Source organism: Trichosurus vulpecula, chromosome 5 (genome assembly GCF_011100635.1).
Source record: "Trichosurus vulpecula isolate mTriVul1 chromosome 5, mTriVul1.pri, whole genome shotgun sequence".
Lineage (NCBI taxonomy): Eukaryota > Metazoa > Chordata > Mammalia > Diprotodontia > Phalangeridae > Trichosurus > Trichosurus vulpecula.
Window position 1 is genome coordinate 273325397 of NC_050577.1, and position 12943 is coordinate 273338339.

Sequence of the window (12943 nt, forward strand, 5' to 3'; positions counted from 1 at the left end):
AAAGTAGAGTATCAGAGCCAGAATGTACTTTAAACGTCTCCTGGTCCAACACACTCATTTTATAGATGGATGTATGTATAAATGGGACAATGAGGTTGAGAGAAGGGAAATGACCTACCCTAGGAGACAAAGCAAGTTAGCACTAGAGCCAGAATGTGAGTCAGAGTCTCTTGCTCCAACATTCTTGACCTCCTCCAAAATGACTTACTGCATCACTTAGAGCAGGCCTGCAAAACATATGCTTATGGCCGAAGGATTTTGGTCGGCCTGCGAAAAATATAGGGTTACCACTGTGCATGCTCCTGTTTGTCACATGCCCCGCGGCTACCTGTCTCTAGTCTAACCCAACTGTGGTCTGAAGAAGTTTAGCCTATTTTAATTTTGGCCCCTACCTACTGTCCAGTTGTGCAGGTCTGGCTTAGAGTGTGTTCTATTACAAGAGAGATCAATACCCATCCTCATTCTAGCAAGATTGGAAGCATTCTCTAGCTGGAGGGAGCCATACTGCTTGAGGGAGCTGGAGACAGTGAACCTGATTAGATTTAGGACAAACAGAACTAGACTTCCATCTCAGTTACTTTCCAGCTGTGTGACCTCAGGCAGATGCTTCCTGCCAAAGTCATCCCCCTAACTCATACGTCTTGCCAAATCACTCTCCTACTCAATAAACTCCACTGGTTCCCTATCATTTTGGAGGATCAAAGTTAAGTTCCTCTGTTTAGCTTTTAAAGCCCTTCACACCCTTGCCTGACCTAGTTTTCCAGCCTCATTCATTGTACATCGAATACATTGTATATCTTTTGCCTTCAGTGATCCAGGCAAACTGGTCTCTTCTCTATGCCTCATACACGACATTCCCTCTTTTCTCCGCTATGGCCATCCCCCATTTCTGGAATGCATTCCTTCCTTGCCTCTCCCTTATGAAATCCCTCTCTTCCTTCAAGATGCACTGCCTTCTACCTGAAGCCTTTTTTCATCCATCCAATGGCTAGTGCCCTCTCTCTCTGTAACTAGTAGGCAACACTACGGATATAGCTCTGAATTCAAGAATATTTGAGTTTGAATCCTGTCTCAAAAACTTATTATGTGATCAGGGGAAAGTCATTTGACTTCTATTTGCCTCAACTTCTTCATCTGTAAAGTGTGGATAATTACCTTCCATGGCTGTTGCAAGGCTCAAATGAGATAATATTTGTAAAGTGCTTCACCAATCTTAAAGCACTATGTAAATTCCAGCTAGCATCACTAGTATTTGTATTTATTTTTTAAATATTTATTCTGTATACTTATATATGTACTTCTTTTCTCCATTAGAACATAGGCTACTTGTGAAAAAGAATTGTTTCATTTATTATATTTGTATTCTCAGTGCCTATCATAGTGCCTGGAACATAGCAGAAGCTTAATAAATGCCTGTTGATCAATGGATTTGCCTTCCCTTCCCTTTGAGTTTCCTCAAGGAACACGGCAATCTTCATGTTGCTCTCCAGCTTTAGATCTCGAAGTGCTATGAGAGAAGGATGCAGCTTTTCAAGGGCGAGGGAAATCTTCCAAGGACACAGGAAACGCTTGCCAATGTACCCTGGACTCTGGACCTGGACTTTCTGGAGCCTAGGTTTGTACTGGATTTTCCAACACACTCCGCCACATCCTCCCCTCAACCCCACACCCCCAGGCTCTATACAGACATGCACACCAGCCCATCAGCCTAGTCAAATTTCCAGGTCTTAGCACTCCATCCCATGGTGCCAAGGGCATTAGGGGATGCTGAGCCAAAGTCTCATCATGCATAAAATAAGGGACTTGAACTAGATGACCTTAATGGTCCCTTCTGACTTCATGTCTCTGATTCTGTGCTTCCTCTAAGCTAAGGAGAGTTTGGGTTGAACACTTGGGGGCCTTGCCAAGGATGTGGTTACTAACACCAGAGCTGGAGACTTCTCAAGGTCAGGGACTCGTCATGGACTGTTTGAACTGGAGGGGACCCTAGAGATTATCTACTTCAGTCTCTTCATTTTATACATGCAGTGGGTGGTATGGGCAGTCACTTTTCCCAGTGGGAGGGGCTGCAATCAGGATATTATTGGCATTAAATACAGTGGTGAATTTGTGGACTAAAAGGTCTGAGGATGATACCCCAAGTGGCAGGGAATAAATGCTGAGTTGGCCCCAGCACTGGGGCTATTAAAAAGTAGGCAGGCTCTTTTTTTGTCTTCTCCCAGACCTAGATAGAATCAGCTACTGGCTATTAGTGCCGTGTGTTGGCAAGGGATGAGGGAAGATGAATTTGTATTGGGGAGGCGTGGAGCCTTAGACAGGCTCAGAAAGCTCTAAGTATAGCCGTCTATGTATTTCAGTAGCCCCCTCAGGCTGGATGCTAGCCTTTTCTGACCTCTCAATACCATCACCACCTTTCTATGACTTGCTAACAAAGGTACCAGACTCACTCTGGCTCAGCACTGACTTGGAAGAAGCTTGAAAATTTGAGGTTTAATTCCAGGTTAAGTGGTTTGAAGTAGAGGTTGTCCCTTGGTCGAGGATATTTGGCTTGGACAGGATTCAGTGACCCTAGGTGGCTTCCCACATGATTGATATTCTCTGTGCAGTGATGACATCTGGGGAGAGCAAGAACCCGGGGGTGGGGTGGGAGGAGACACTTTGGAATTGAGTCCACAGGACCCCTTAGGCAGAGGTATGCTGGCTCTACCCCACTCCTTGATGCAACTAGATGATAAAGTGTACGCATTGTGCTTAGGGTCATGGCACAGGGGGCATATGATGTGGCATTGTTCACAAGGGGGCTTACCTTGGAAGGATGCCATCTGGAAGGGATTTGGGACCTTGCACCCTCTCTGCTGACCCTCTGGGCATGGCAAAGGGCACAAACAGCAGGTGAAGCAGAACAGAATGGGGTTTCTGTCTCCATGTTGGTGTGTGCACTAGTACACCAGGGGAATTGGGTGGCAGGGTGAATGGGAATTCCCTACCTCTTACCCCAGTTAGGTGTTGGTGGCTTCCCTGTGATCCCGTCTTAGGGCAGTGTTCTCCTGCAGCTGGGGCCAGCTGGGATCTAGGCTTCCTGGGGAAGGAGGGGTCAGTGTGGGTGTGCTGGGGGTGGGGGAAAGCCAGGCGTCAGGGAGACTGTTCCTTCAGACTGGGCTAGATGCCCTGGCATCAGATTACAGGCCCAGCAATATTTTTGGCTAGGAGAGCTGGGGGCTGGAGGCGTGGAGTCCAGCAGCCGTAGCTGCCCTCTCAGGGGACCACCCTCCCCATTCCTCTCCTCCTAAGATCCTGGATAATAAGGAAAGCAGACTCTGTAGTGGTGAAAGAGAGGTCCAACCCAGACAGCTCCATACAGCCCTCCCCAGGGCATAGGTGGTATGGGCACCAGACATCTAGTGAATCACTTTGGGCTTCTCTAGGTTTGCACAAAGTTTCTGTAGGGTCTTCTTGATACGCAGGGCTGTGAGGCGGGCTGAAGGATTAGGGTACCAGCATTCCCGCATCGTTTGTGCCAGACCTGAAAGGAACTGGATGGCAGAAAGAGAAAGGGAGAGGGATCGGGAGAGGGAAATAGGAAGCACGAGAAATGAGAATTACAGAGAGAAAGGTAGAGAGAGGGAGGAAGTGTGGAATGGAGGAGAGGAAAAACAGAGAAGTAGAGAGGAATAAAAATGGAGAAAGAAAGGGAAGGAGACAGATTGAGTGGAGAGAGAGGAAAAACCCAAATAGGAGAGAAGGAAAGAAACGGGGAAAGAAGAGGAGAAAGACAACAAACATTACTTTGTCACTAGATGCTATTTGCATCCTGCCCCCAATAACAGCTCCCTCTACAATCCCCACTAAGAGATACAGAAGGAAGAGGGAGGTCAGGACCAAAATTCCCCTTCGCAATTCTCCCCTATCCTTGGGGATTCTGGCCTTTCCAGGGTGACCCCTGCAGTAAAAGATGTCACAACAAGATTCTGGAGGGAAAGCAGGGAGCAGTGTTCACCAACAGTCTCACCAGGCTGGACAGAGGTAGCCTGGCCCTTGCACTGGTGCTACAGACCCTGGCCCGTGGGGAGGTGGGATGGGCAGAGAACAACACCTGCTTAGGGAAATGCATTGGGGCTAGGATCCCAGAGGAAAGCAGTGTAACCAGTCAGCTCACTCATGTGAGCTGCCAGGCAAGGTCTGCTTACCCCATTCCCAGAAACAAAGGAAGCCCAGAGGGAGTTAATCCCAAAGACCTACCCAGGGCTGTGGGTGTGGAACTATCCAAAAGTGAAAGAATGCCAGGCCTGGAGTCAGCCTGATCTCAAATCTGGCTTCAGACACTTACTAGCTGTGTGACCCTGGCCAAGTCACTTGGACCTCATCTGTAAAATGAGGATAATGAGCACCTACCTCCCAAGGTTGTTATGAGGGTAAGAGAGATGATAATTGTAAAGCGCTTGCCACAGTGCTTGGCACGTCATAAGCACTATGTAAATTAGTGGGTTCCCCGCAAGTCATGAAGCTGAGCCTGTATGACCATTTGTCAGTGATGTTGTACCAGTGAGATACCAGCTGGACTAGATGCTGTCCAGGATTCCTCCCAAGGCTGAGATTCTGTGATCCAAAAGCCCTATAGTGGGGAAATCTTCCTTGTCCCTTCTCTAGAGAATGAAGGGTTCTGAGAAGCTCAGACAAAGTAGGGCTGCCCTTACATTTTCCAGAGGAGACAGGAGAGACACAAAGACATGTGCCAGTGTCCAATATGTATGTATTCAAGATATATGTACATGCCAATGCCTGGCGCATAATAGGTGGTTAATAAATGCTGTGTGTATCAATGGATTAATTCAATTCTCTCTGGTTAATAAATGCTTATTGACTTGCCTTGTGTACTACTGGATTAATTCAGTTCTCTAGGATGGCTCCCTCTGGCCCTACTTCCTGAACACTGAATTGTCCAGCATTGCTCCATCCCTAACCCACTCCCCATCTGGAGCTTGTTCATGATAAAATGAATCTGCAAGTATTTAGAGTTGAGAATTCCTCCTTCTCTGACCTTCCCCACCCCCCATCTCTTTCTGTAAGTACCAACTCACCGGATCTGCAGCCAGTCGGTTGGGAATGTTGGGGGTCTGCTGGTCAACACAAACCACCTTTTTCATTTCTTCAAAACTGGGGTCATTGGGGACCATGTCAAAGAACGGTGGTCTATAGTCCTCCACGATGCCTGGGGAGTGGGGCAGAGACACCACGGTGATACCATGCCCCAGGAGAGAGATGGGGTACAGGATGGGGAGGACCCCAATCTGAGTCACTGTATTCAGAATAAGAGTTCCTTATTTCACATCCTGCCTGCTATTTACTACTGAGGGAACATGGGATCGGCAGACCATCGATTCAGAGCCAGAAGGGACCTTAGAGGTTATCTGGTCCAGACCCCTCATTTTATGATGAAGACCACAGATGTTAAGTGACTTGCCCAAGGTCACGTAGGCAGAAAGTTCCAGGGCCAAGACGCCAGGTCCTCTGCCTCCAAACCCAGGTCTCTTTTTGTTGCATCTTACATTACTAGAGAATAGAGGCCCTCAGCCAGGAGTCCCTTCTCCTCCTTCATTCCATATTAAAAACCTCTCTTTTGCTTTACTCCTGTGTCTGAAGAAGGGATGGCCCTTCTGGCCAAGGCCAACTGGCTCCCTGCTTCCATTCCCTCTGATTCCTTCAGGAGCTTCTCCCAGTAACCTCTCCCTCCTCATTCCCCTTGAATTCAGCATGCCATCTCCTGACTCCATGCATCTGAACAAGCCATTCCCCATGCCTAGGAACCTGTCTTCCTTCAAGGCTCACCTCCCGTGCCAACTGATCCTGTCGGTCCTCTCTCCCTCCTCAGTTTTCCTTGTAATGTACATAATTATCTCTGTATACGAGGTATCTTCCTCATCACACCCCACTTGCCAGAGAATGGAAGCTCCTTGAGGGCAGGAACCACTTTGGTTTTTTGTCAGTGTCTTGCACATAGTAGGTGCTCAATAAATGAGTGCTGGTGTAGGATTGCAGACACCTTGTTGGAGGAGAATTCTTGAGGCTGAATTTTGCTCTGCTTGGTCAAATGCTTTTGTTTTGTAATCAATGTAAAAAAAACTAAGCACTATGAGATCTTGTAATCACTACACCTTTAAGTTAAAAAAAAGTATATATATATATATACACACACACACATATATATAAACTCATATTTATGTGTACTTTGTACCTGTCCAAGAGTTTTCCTCACAATAACCTTGTGAGGGAGGCAATATAAGCATTAATGTTTGCATTTTAGCAGTAGCTAGGTGGTACAGTGGACAGAGTCCAGAACTTGGAGTTCAGAGGACTTGAGTTGAAGTCTGACCTCAGATACTTACTAGCTGTGTGACCCTAGATAAGTCATTTAGCTTCTCTCTGCCTCAGTTTCTTCTTCTGTAAAATGGAGACAATACTACCCCCTGCCTCCCAGGGTTGTCATGACAATCAACTGAGATAACATTCGTAAAGTTATCGACAACCCTTAAAGCACAATGTAGCTAGCATTATTGTTGTTATTTTAGAGAAGGAAAGACAGTGGCTTCAAGGTCTCACAAATAGTAAGGGTAGAGTTAGAATTAGAATTCAGGGCCTTTGACTCTAAATGTAGTGCTCCTTCCATTATGCCATGATGACTCAGATCAGACTACTGGTTCAGTTTGGGTTTCCACTACCCTGTATTCTAGGGCAACTGGGTAGTCCAGTGCATAGAGTGCCAGGCCTGGAGTCAGCAAGACTCATCTTCCTAAATTTAAATCTGGCATCAGACACATCTAGCTGTGTGACCCTGGACAAGTCACTTAACTCTTGTTTGCCTCAGTTTCCTCATCTGTAAAATGAGCTGGAGAAGGAAATGGCAAACCACTCCAGTGTCTTTGCCAAGAAAACCCCAAATGGGGTCACTAAGAGTCAGGCACAACTGGACAACAACAACCCTATATACTCTAGTCCATCCTCCACACAGCTGCTAAGATGATTTCCGTAAGGTCTGCCCACATCACTGCCCTGCTCAATAAACTCCAGTGGCTCCCTGTTAACTTTAGAATCAATGTAAAACTTTTTGGCATTGAACATTCTTAACAACCCGGCCCCCTCCTACTGTTCCAATCTTCTTACCCTTTACTCACCTGTATGAACTTTTTGGTCTAGTGATACCACAGACCCAGGGAAGACCTTTCATTTTTTTTTTTTTAGAAATCTCTGTTTTTACTCTTCCTGGTTTAGGTGTCAGTATCATATTTGTTTCATAAAAGGAGTTTGGTGGGATCCCTTTTTTTTTACCAGTTATTCCAAATAATTTATTTAATATTAGAATTAGTTGATCCTTAAGTGTGTGATAGAATTCACTTGTAAATCCATCTGGTCCTGGTCTCTTGGGAAGCTCATTTTATGGCCTATTCAGTTTCTTGTTCTAAAATAGGTGGATTTAGATATTCTATTTCCTCTTCTGCTAATCTAGGCAATTTATATTTTTGTAAATATTATTCCATTTCACTTAAGTTGTTAAATTAATTGGCATATATAATTGAGCAAAATAACTCCTTATAATTGCTTTAATTTCATCTTTGTTAGTGTTATATTTAAAAAAATAAAAACCACTTTTTTAAGAAATCAGTCAACAAGTATGCATTAATTGCTTACTATGTGCCAGGCATTGTATCAGGGCCTGGGAGATAGAAAGAAAGGCAAAACCACAACAATAAGCCCTGGTCTCATGAAAATAAATAGTTCCTACAAGATATGTACAAGAGCAGAAGGGAAACTAACCTTCGAGGGTGAAGCTGACCAGCTGCTGCCAGAATACAACACTCCATCTCTGCCTATAGGCACTGGCTCTTCCCCCAACCTGGCATGCTCTCCCTCTTTATCTCTGCCTACTGACATCTTTGGCTTCCTTCAAGACTCAACTCAAATGCTATGTCCTGCAGGAGGCCTTTGGGGGTGCCCCTGCCCCAGCCACTTGAGCCTTCCTCTCTCTTCCGTCTATATCTCGTCTATACCTATTTATTTATTCACATGTTGCCTTTCCCATTAGAGTGTAAGCTCCTTGAGAGCAAGAACCTTACCTCTAGTGCTTAGCATAGTATCTGGCACATAGCAAGTGTTAAATATATACTTGTCGATATAAGAAAGGAGTCTTCCCCTCATGCAACTACTTCATAGCCCAAGGACTGGAGTCATTTGGAAATGCAGCCTTGATGCAGGGTTAAATAAGTAGAATTAGGAAAATTATATACATAATGATTACGAACTTAAAAGGCAGCCCAACTCTGACAAACTCAGAAATAGATGATGAAATACAATTCCCTCCTCTCTGAAGAGAGGTGAAGGATTACAGATGCGGAATAGTGCATACTCTGTCCAATGCCATTGCTACGCCATTGAGTTTCCTGATTAATTTTGTATGTGGAGGGGATTAGGGTGTGTGTGTAGGGGTGTGGGTGTGGGTGTATGTGTGTGTTACAAGGTTCAGTTAAGTGTGGGTAGGGGTGTTTGGGGTTGTATCAAGAAGGACTATGATAGAAAAACAAAAGGTATCTATATGAAACATACATTTAAAAAAATGAAAGAAGGAAAATGCTTCCCATGGAGCCACAGAGGGCTCTTAGGAAATCCTTGCTCAAACTGGAAAGACCTCTAGGCCTAGAGATAGGCAGCCTTCCTACCCTGTCCTCCAGACTCTTGGATTACAGGCACTGAGCCAATGACCAAGACCACACAGGCCACATCCCCATGAGGGCCATGCTCCAGCTGTGCTGGAGGTGGCTGCCTTCCAACCAGGCCCCTCCTGACTTGCATGTCCTAATCAGCACTGCACTGAGGCCTGAGCATGTCTAATGGGCCTTTAATCAGAGCCGGGGCTGACACCAGATTACAGTGTTTATAATGAACACTGTGTGAAGCTGAATGAGCTTGCCTTGCCTTGCCCTGAGGAACAACGGGGCTCCTCTGCTTCTTCTGCCCCATGAGGATTCTAGACCCTCACCTGCTTCTGGGTTGGGGAAAGGAGTCTATGCTCCAGATGCCTACATTCCTTCCACCCACCTAGAAGCCTCTTCAAGTCATCCCAGGTAAATCCTTGGGAGGGACTCAGAAGAGGAAGACCAGAGTTGTAGCAAGAGCATTGGAAACAGAGTCAGAGGACCTGGGTTTGGCCTATGTGACTGTGGTGAGGTCTTTAACCTCCTTGGGTTTCAGTTTCCTCATTTACAAAATACAGGGTTGGATTTGCTTTCTAAAGTCCCTTTCAGCTCTAAATCCTGTCATCTCATAAGTCTCGATGCCTCTCACAAGAGAGACTTCCACCACTAAGTTTAGTGTGGCACTGCCCTTCACATATGCAAAGGATCTTGGCACCATCAGGATGCCAGTGAGAGAAGGACTTCCTAATAAGCCCACACTATAGACCCCCACCCAACAGTAATTCCCAAGACCATTCTACGGTAGAGTTCATCTTGGTGGAGAAATGGGAAGAGGATGAGACTCCGAGGCAAAAGAATAAAGTTGAATCTAGGCTCTGACCTTTAGTAGTTGTGTTGCTGTAGGCAAGTAATTAAGCATCTCTGATACCTTTATCATCTATGAAAATGGCAGTGATGTGGCACAGTGGATACAGCACTAGCCTTTGAGTCAGGAAGAACTGAGTTTAAATCCTGTTTCAGACACTAGCTGGGCAAGTCACTTAACCTCTGGTTGACTCAGTTTCCTCAACTTTAAAATGAGGATAATGCAGAACCTGCCTCCCAGGGTGATTGCGAGGACAGGATGAGTTAATATTTATTAAGTGCTATATAGATGCTAGCTGTTATTAAGACAGGGATAATACTTTTCCAAGCTACTTCATGGCATCATTATGAGAATAGCACTTTGCAAAACTCAGAAAACTGTAGAAATCTGAGGCATCACCATCAATATTACTATTATCTATCTATTACTATTTATCTGTCTGTTTACCCAGTTTCCCTTGGATGCCTGTCAGGGATATGTGTTTTCATGAACTCAGAGAGCAATGGTCATAGATACCCCATGGCCAAGGTACACCCAACCAGGTGCCAAAAACCATCCCCAAGTCAGCCTGAGTATCTGTTGATAAGTCACAATATGGAGCAGCTAGGTGTCTCAGTGGATAGAGCACCAGCCCTGGAGTCAGGAGGACCTGAGTTCAAATCTAGCCTCGGACACTAGCTGGGCAAGTCACTTAACCCCAATGGCCTCAAAGAAGAAGGCAGTCATGATGATAATGAGGACAATAATGGGAAGAGGACTAGACCTGTAATTTCATTGGTATAGGGAACTCCCCCTACCAATGCAGGTCGGCACCTTCTCCGCAGTTTGTAAAGGTGAATGTTCAATGACTTGCCCAGGGTCACACAGTTTGTGTGTATCTGAGGCAGGACCTGAACCCAGTTCTCCTTAGCCTCGAGAAGAAACTCTCTAACCAATAAGCCACATTTGCTCTCACTAATAGTAATATTGTAGAAACTATGCAACGCGTCACTGCAGACTATAACAATTTAACATCTACTGAATACCTAGCAAGACAACTTGGTGGCTAGAATTATACATCAGCCATCTTCAATGGGCTTTCAGACAATGAATCCATATTCTATAAATACAGACCTCAAAATATTCTGGAGAACTCAGCTAAGAAACTGAACCAATCCTGGACCATTACCACAAACCAAACTATTGCCCGCAATTGCCTAGACATAACATTGATCCACAAAAAAAAACCCAAAAAACAAAGAACAACATTTTACTAAGTATCTTGGTCCCAGTTCTCCAACCTTTCCTAAATGAAAAGCTTTTACATTAACAGTTATCCCTTTCACATTTTGGTGGTTAGGGGTACAGCACCCCCTCAATCTAGAAAATCTGTGTAAAATTTTTTGGCTTTCTATCAGAGAAAAAGTCTGGATTTTTCTTTTTCTTTTATGGGGTATTTATAGCAGCAAATTGTAATTTACCAAATTGTAAAATTTGGTAGGACTGTGTTGTAACCAAATTTGGGTTAAGTATTTGGTCATAGGTTCCAGGTAGGTCAATGTTAAAGGAAGAATACTGTAAGAAAAAGAAATTCTAGGGGCTGCTAGGTGGCGCAGTGAGTAGAGCACCAACCATGGAGTCAGGAGGACCTGAGTTCAAATTCGGCCTCAGACACTTGACACATGTACTAGCTGTGTGACCTTGGGCAAATCACTTAACCCCAATTGCCCTGTCTTCCCCCCTCTAAAATAAAAAAAAAATGTTAAAAAAAGGAAATTTAAAAATACAAAATCCACAGTAATTTCTTATGCTAACCCACAATATAGCAAAACCACGATGGGGAAAGACATGGTGTAGAAAGGGAAAACTGTAGAGGCCTAGCAGAGGAGATAACACCATGTGGGTACACCATCTTCGGCTACTGGGATTGTACTGAGGATGCTTTCCATTAGCTTACATAGGATGAGCTGAAATCTGAATACTTTTACTCGACTCCAGAAAGCTCCCTTGAGCGATACCATGTAGAACATTGACTATAAAGTGGGATAGCAAGAGTCCCAAGACTGTTCCTATGTGAACCCCCTCAAAAGGGGGGATGAAAATGATAGGAATAATAATAGCTCACATTTCTACAGCATTTTAAAGATTTACAAATTGATTTCTTCACAAGGACCCTGTGACAGACAGTACCAGTATAACTGCCATTTGAAGGACAAAGAAACTGAAGGCGGGAGTGGTTAAGTGATCTAGCCCAAACCACACAGGTAGAAATCACCTAAGCTTAGCCTGGATTCAACCCAGATCTTCAGACTTCAGAAGTCTATGCTCCTTTTAAGAAAATGTTCTTTTGATTCTCTTATTTTTATATCTAGCTGTCACCCTTGTAACAAAGAAATGAAGACCAAATCAATAAAATGTATCTGACATTTTGCATTTATAATCTGCTGTCTCTCTGCCAAGAGCCAGTACTCTTTCCAAAGCACCACCACAGACACCCCACATAGACATCATTCCACTGAGACTATACCCCATCTGCCAATCCCTCCATCCTCTGGCACTGAAGACTAAGCTGGATACAAGGAAGAGGAGTCAACCTATCAGTCCATCAGTAGGCCAGAGAGAAGGATGCCCTGGTCAGGGTGAAACAAAGTATCACTCACCATTCACTATGGTCCGGCGCGCTATCTCCCATAGCACCAGACCGAAGGCCCAGATGTCTGTCCACTTGTAGGATTCGAAGCAGTCTGTGCGAACCTGCTCATCCAATACTTCTGGCGCCATGTACCTCTTGGTGCCCACCCGAGGGTTGTTGCCAATGTCCAGGGAGTCACTGCCCTGGGAGTGCATTACTGCCAGGCCTGTGGGTACCAGTGCCTCATGATCTGGGGCTCTGGGTCCCAGGACCCCAATGTGCCACCCAGGGTTTCTCCTTCTCAGGGCACTCCCCAAGGCCTAGGGCCCAGAAGGGAAAATCAGGGGGAAGACAAGGGAGAAGAAAGAGGGTCAGAGAGAAAAAACAGAGATGAAGTCTGAAAAGTGAAGACAGAATCACACGAATCCACACTCACACACAGATACACAGGAAGAGAAGGGAGAGTTGTAACATCTCATTCTTATAACTTTTCAAAGTGACTTTAACTGAGATTATCCCACAGAATCCCATGAGGTAATAATGGCTTCTTGCCTTTCTTCATATTCCCATCGCTTGGCTCAGGGCCCATCATATAGAAAACACTCAGGTTTCTATAGCACTTAAGGTTTTATGAAGCATTTCCCATACAATAACCCTGGTATCACCATGACCATTTAGCAGATGAGGACACTGGGCCCAGAGCACTGCCCAAAGTACATGCCAAAAAATGGGACTAGAATCCAGGCAGGCTGACTGCCTCTGCAGACAAAGAAAGGCTGAGAC

At 45.1% G+C, this 12943-nt stretch overlaps 1 protein-coding gene across 2 annotated transcripts in view; it reads right to left on the minus strand.

Moving 5' to 3' along the window:
* Positions 1-1267: 1267 nt before the first annotated feature.
* ACVRL1 (activin A receptor like type 1) overlaps positions 1268-12943 on the minus strand; it is a 28622-nt gene continuing 16946 nt past the window's right edge. Inside the window, exons 7-10 of one of the 2 annotated variants that reach the window (XR_005010512.1) lie at positions 12189-12386; positions 5079-5209; positions 2448-3533; positions 1284-1507 (exon numbers count right to left, since the gene is read on the minus strand). Coding sequence is in view for 1 of the 2 variants with exons in the window: in XM_036761551.1 (XP_036617446.1) it covers positions 3399-3533; positions 5079-5209; positions 12189-12386 (464 nt within the window). In the remaining variant the exon portion in view is untranslated. Of the gene's footprint in view, positions 3534-5078; positions 5210-12188; positions 12387-12943 lie in introns of both variants that reach the window. The other variant, XM_036761551.1, reaches the window with a different exon arrangement.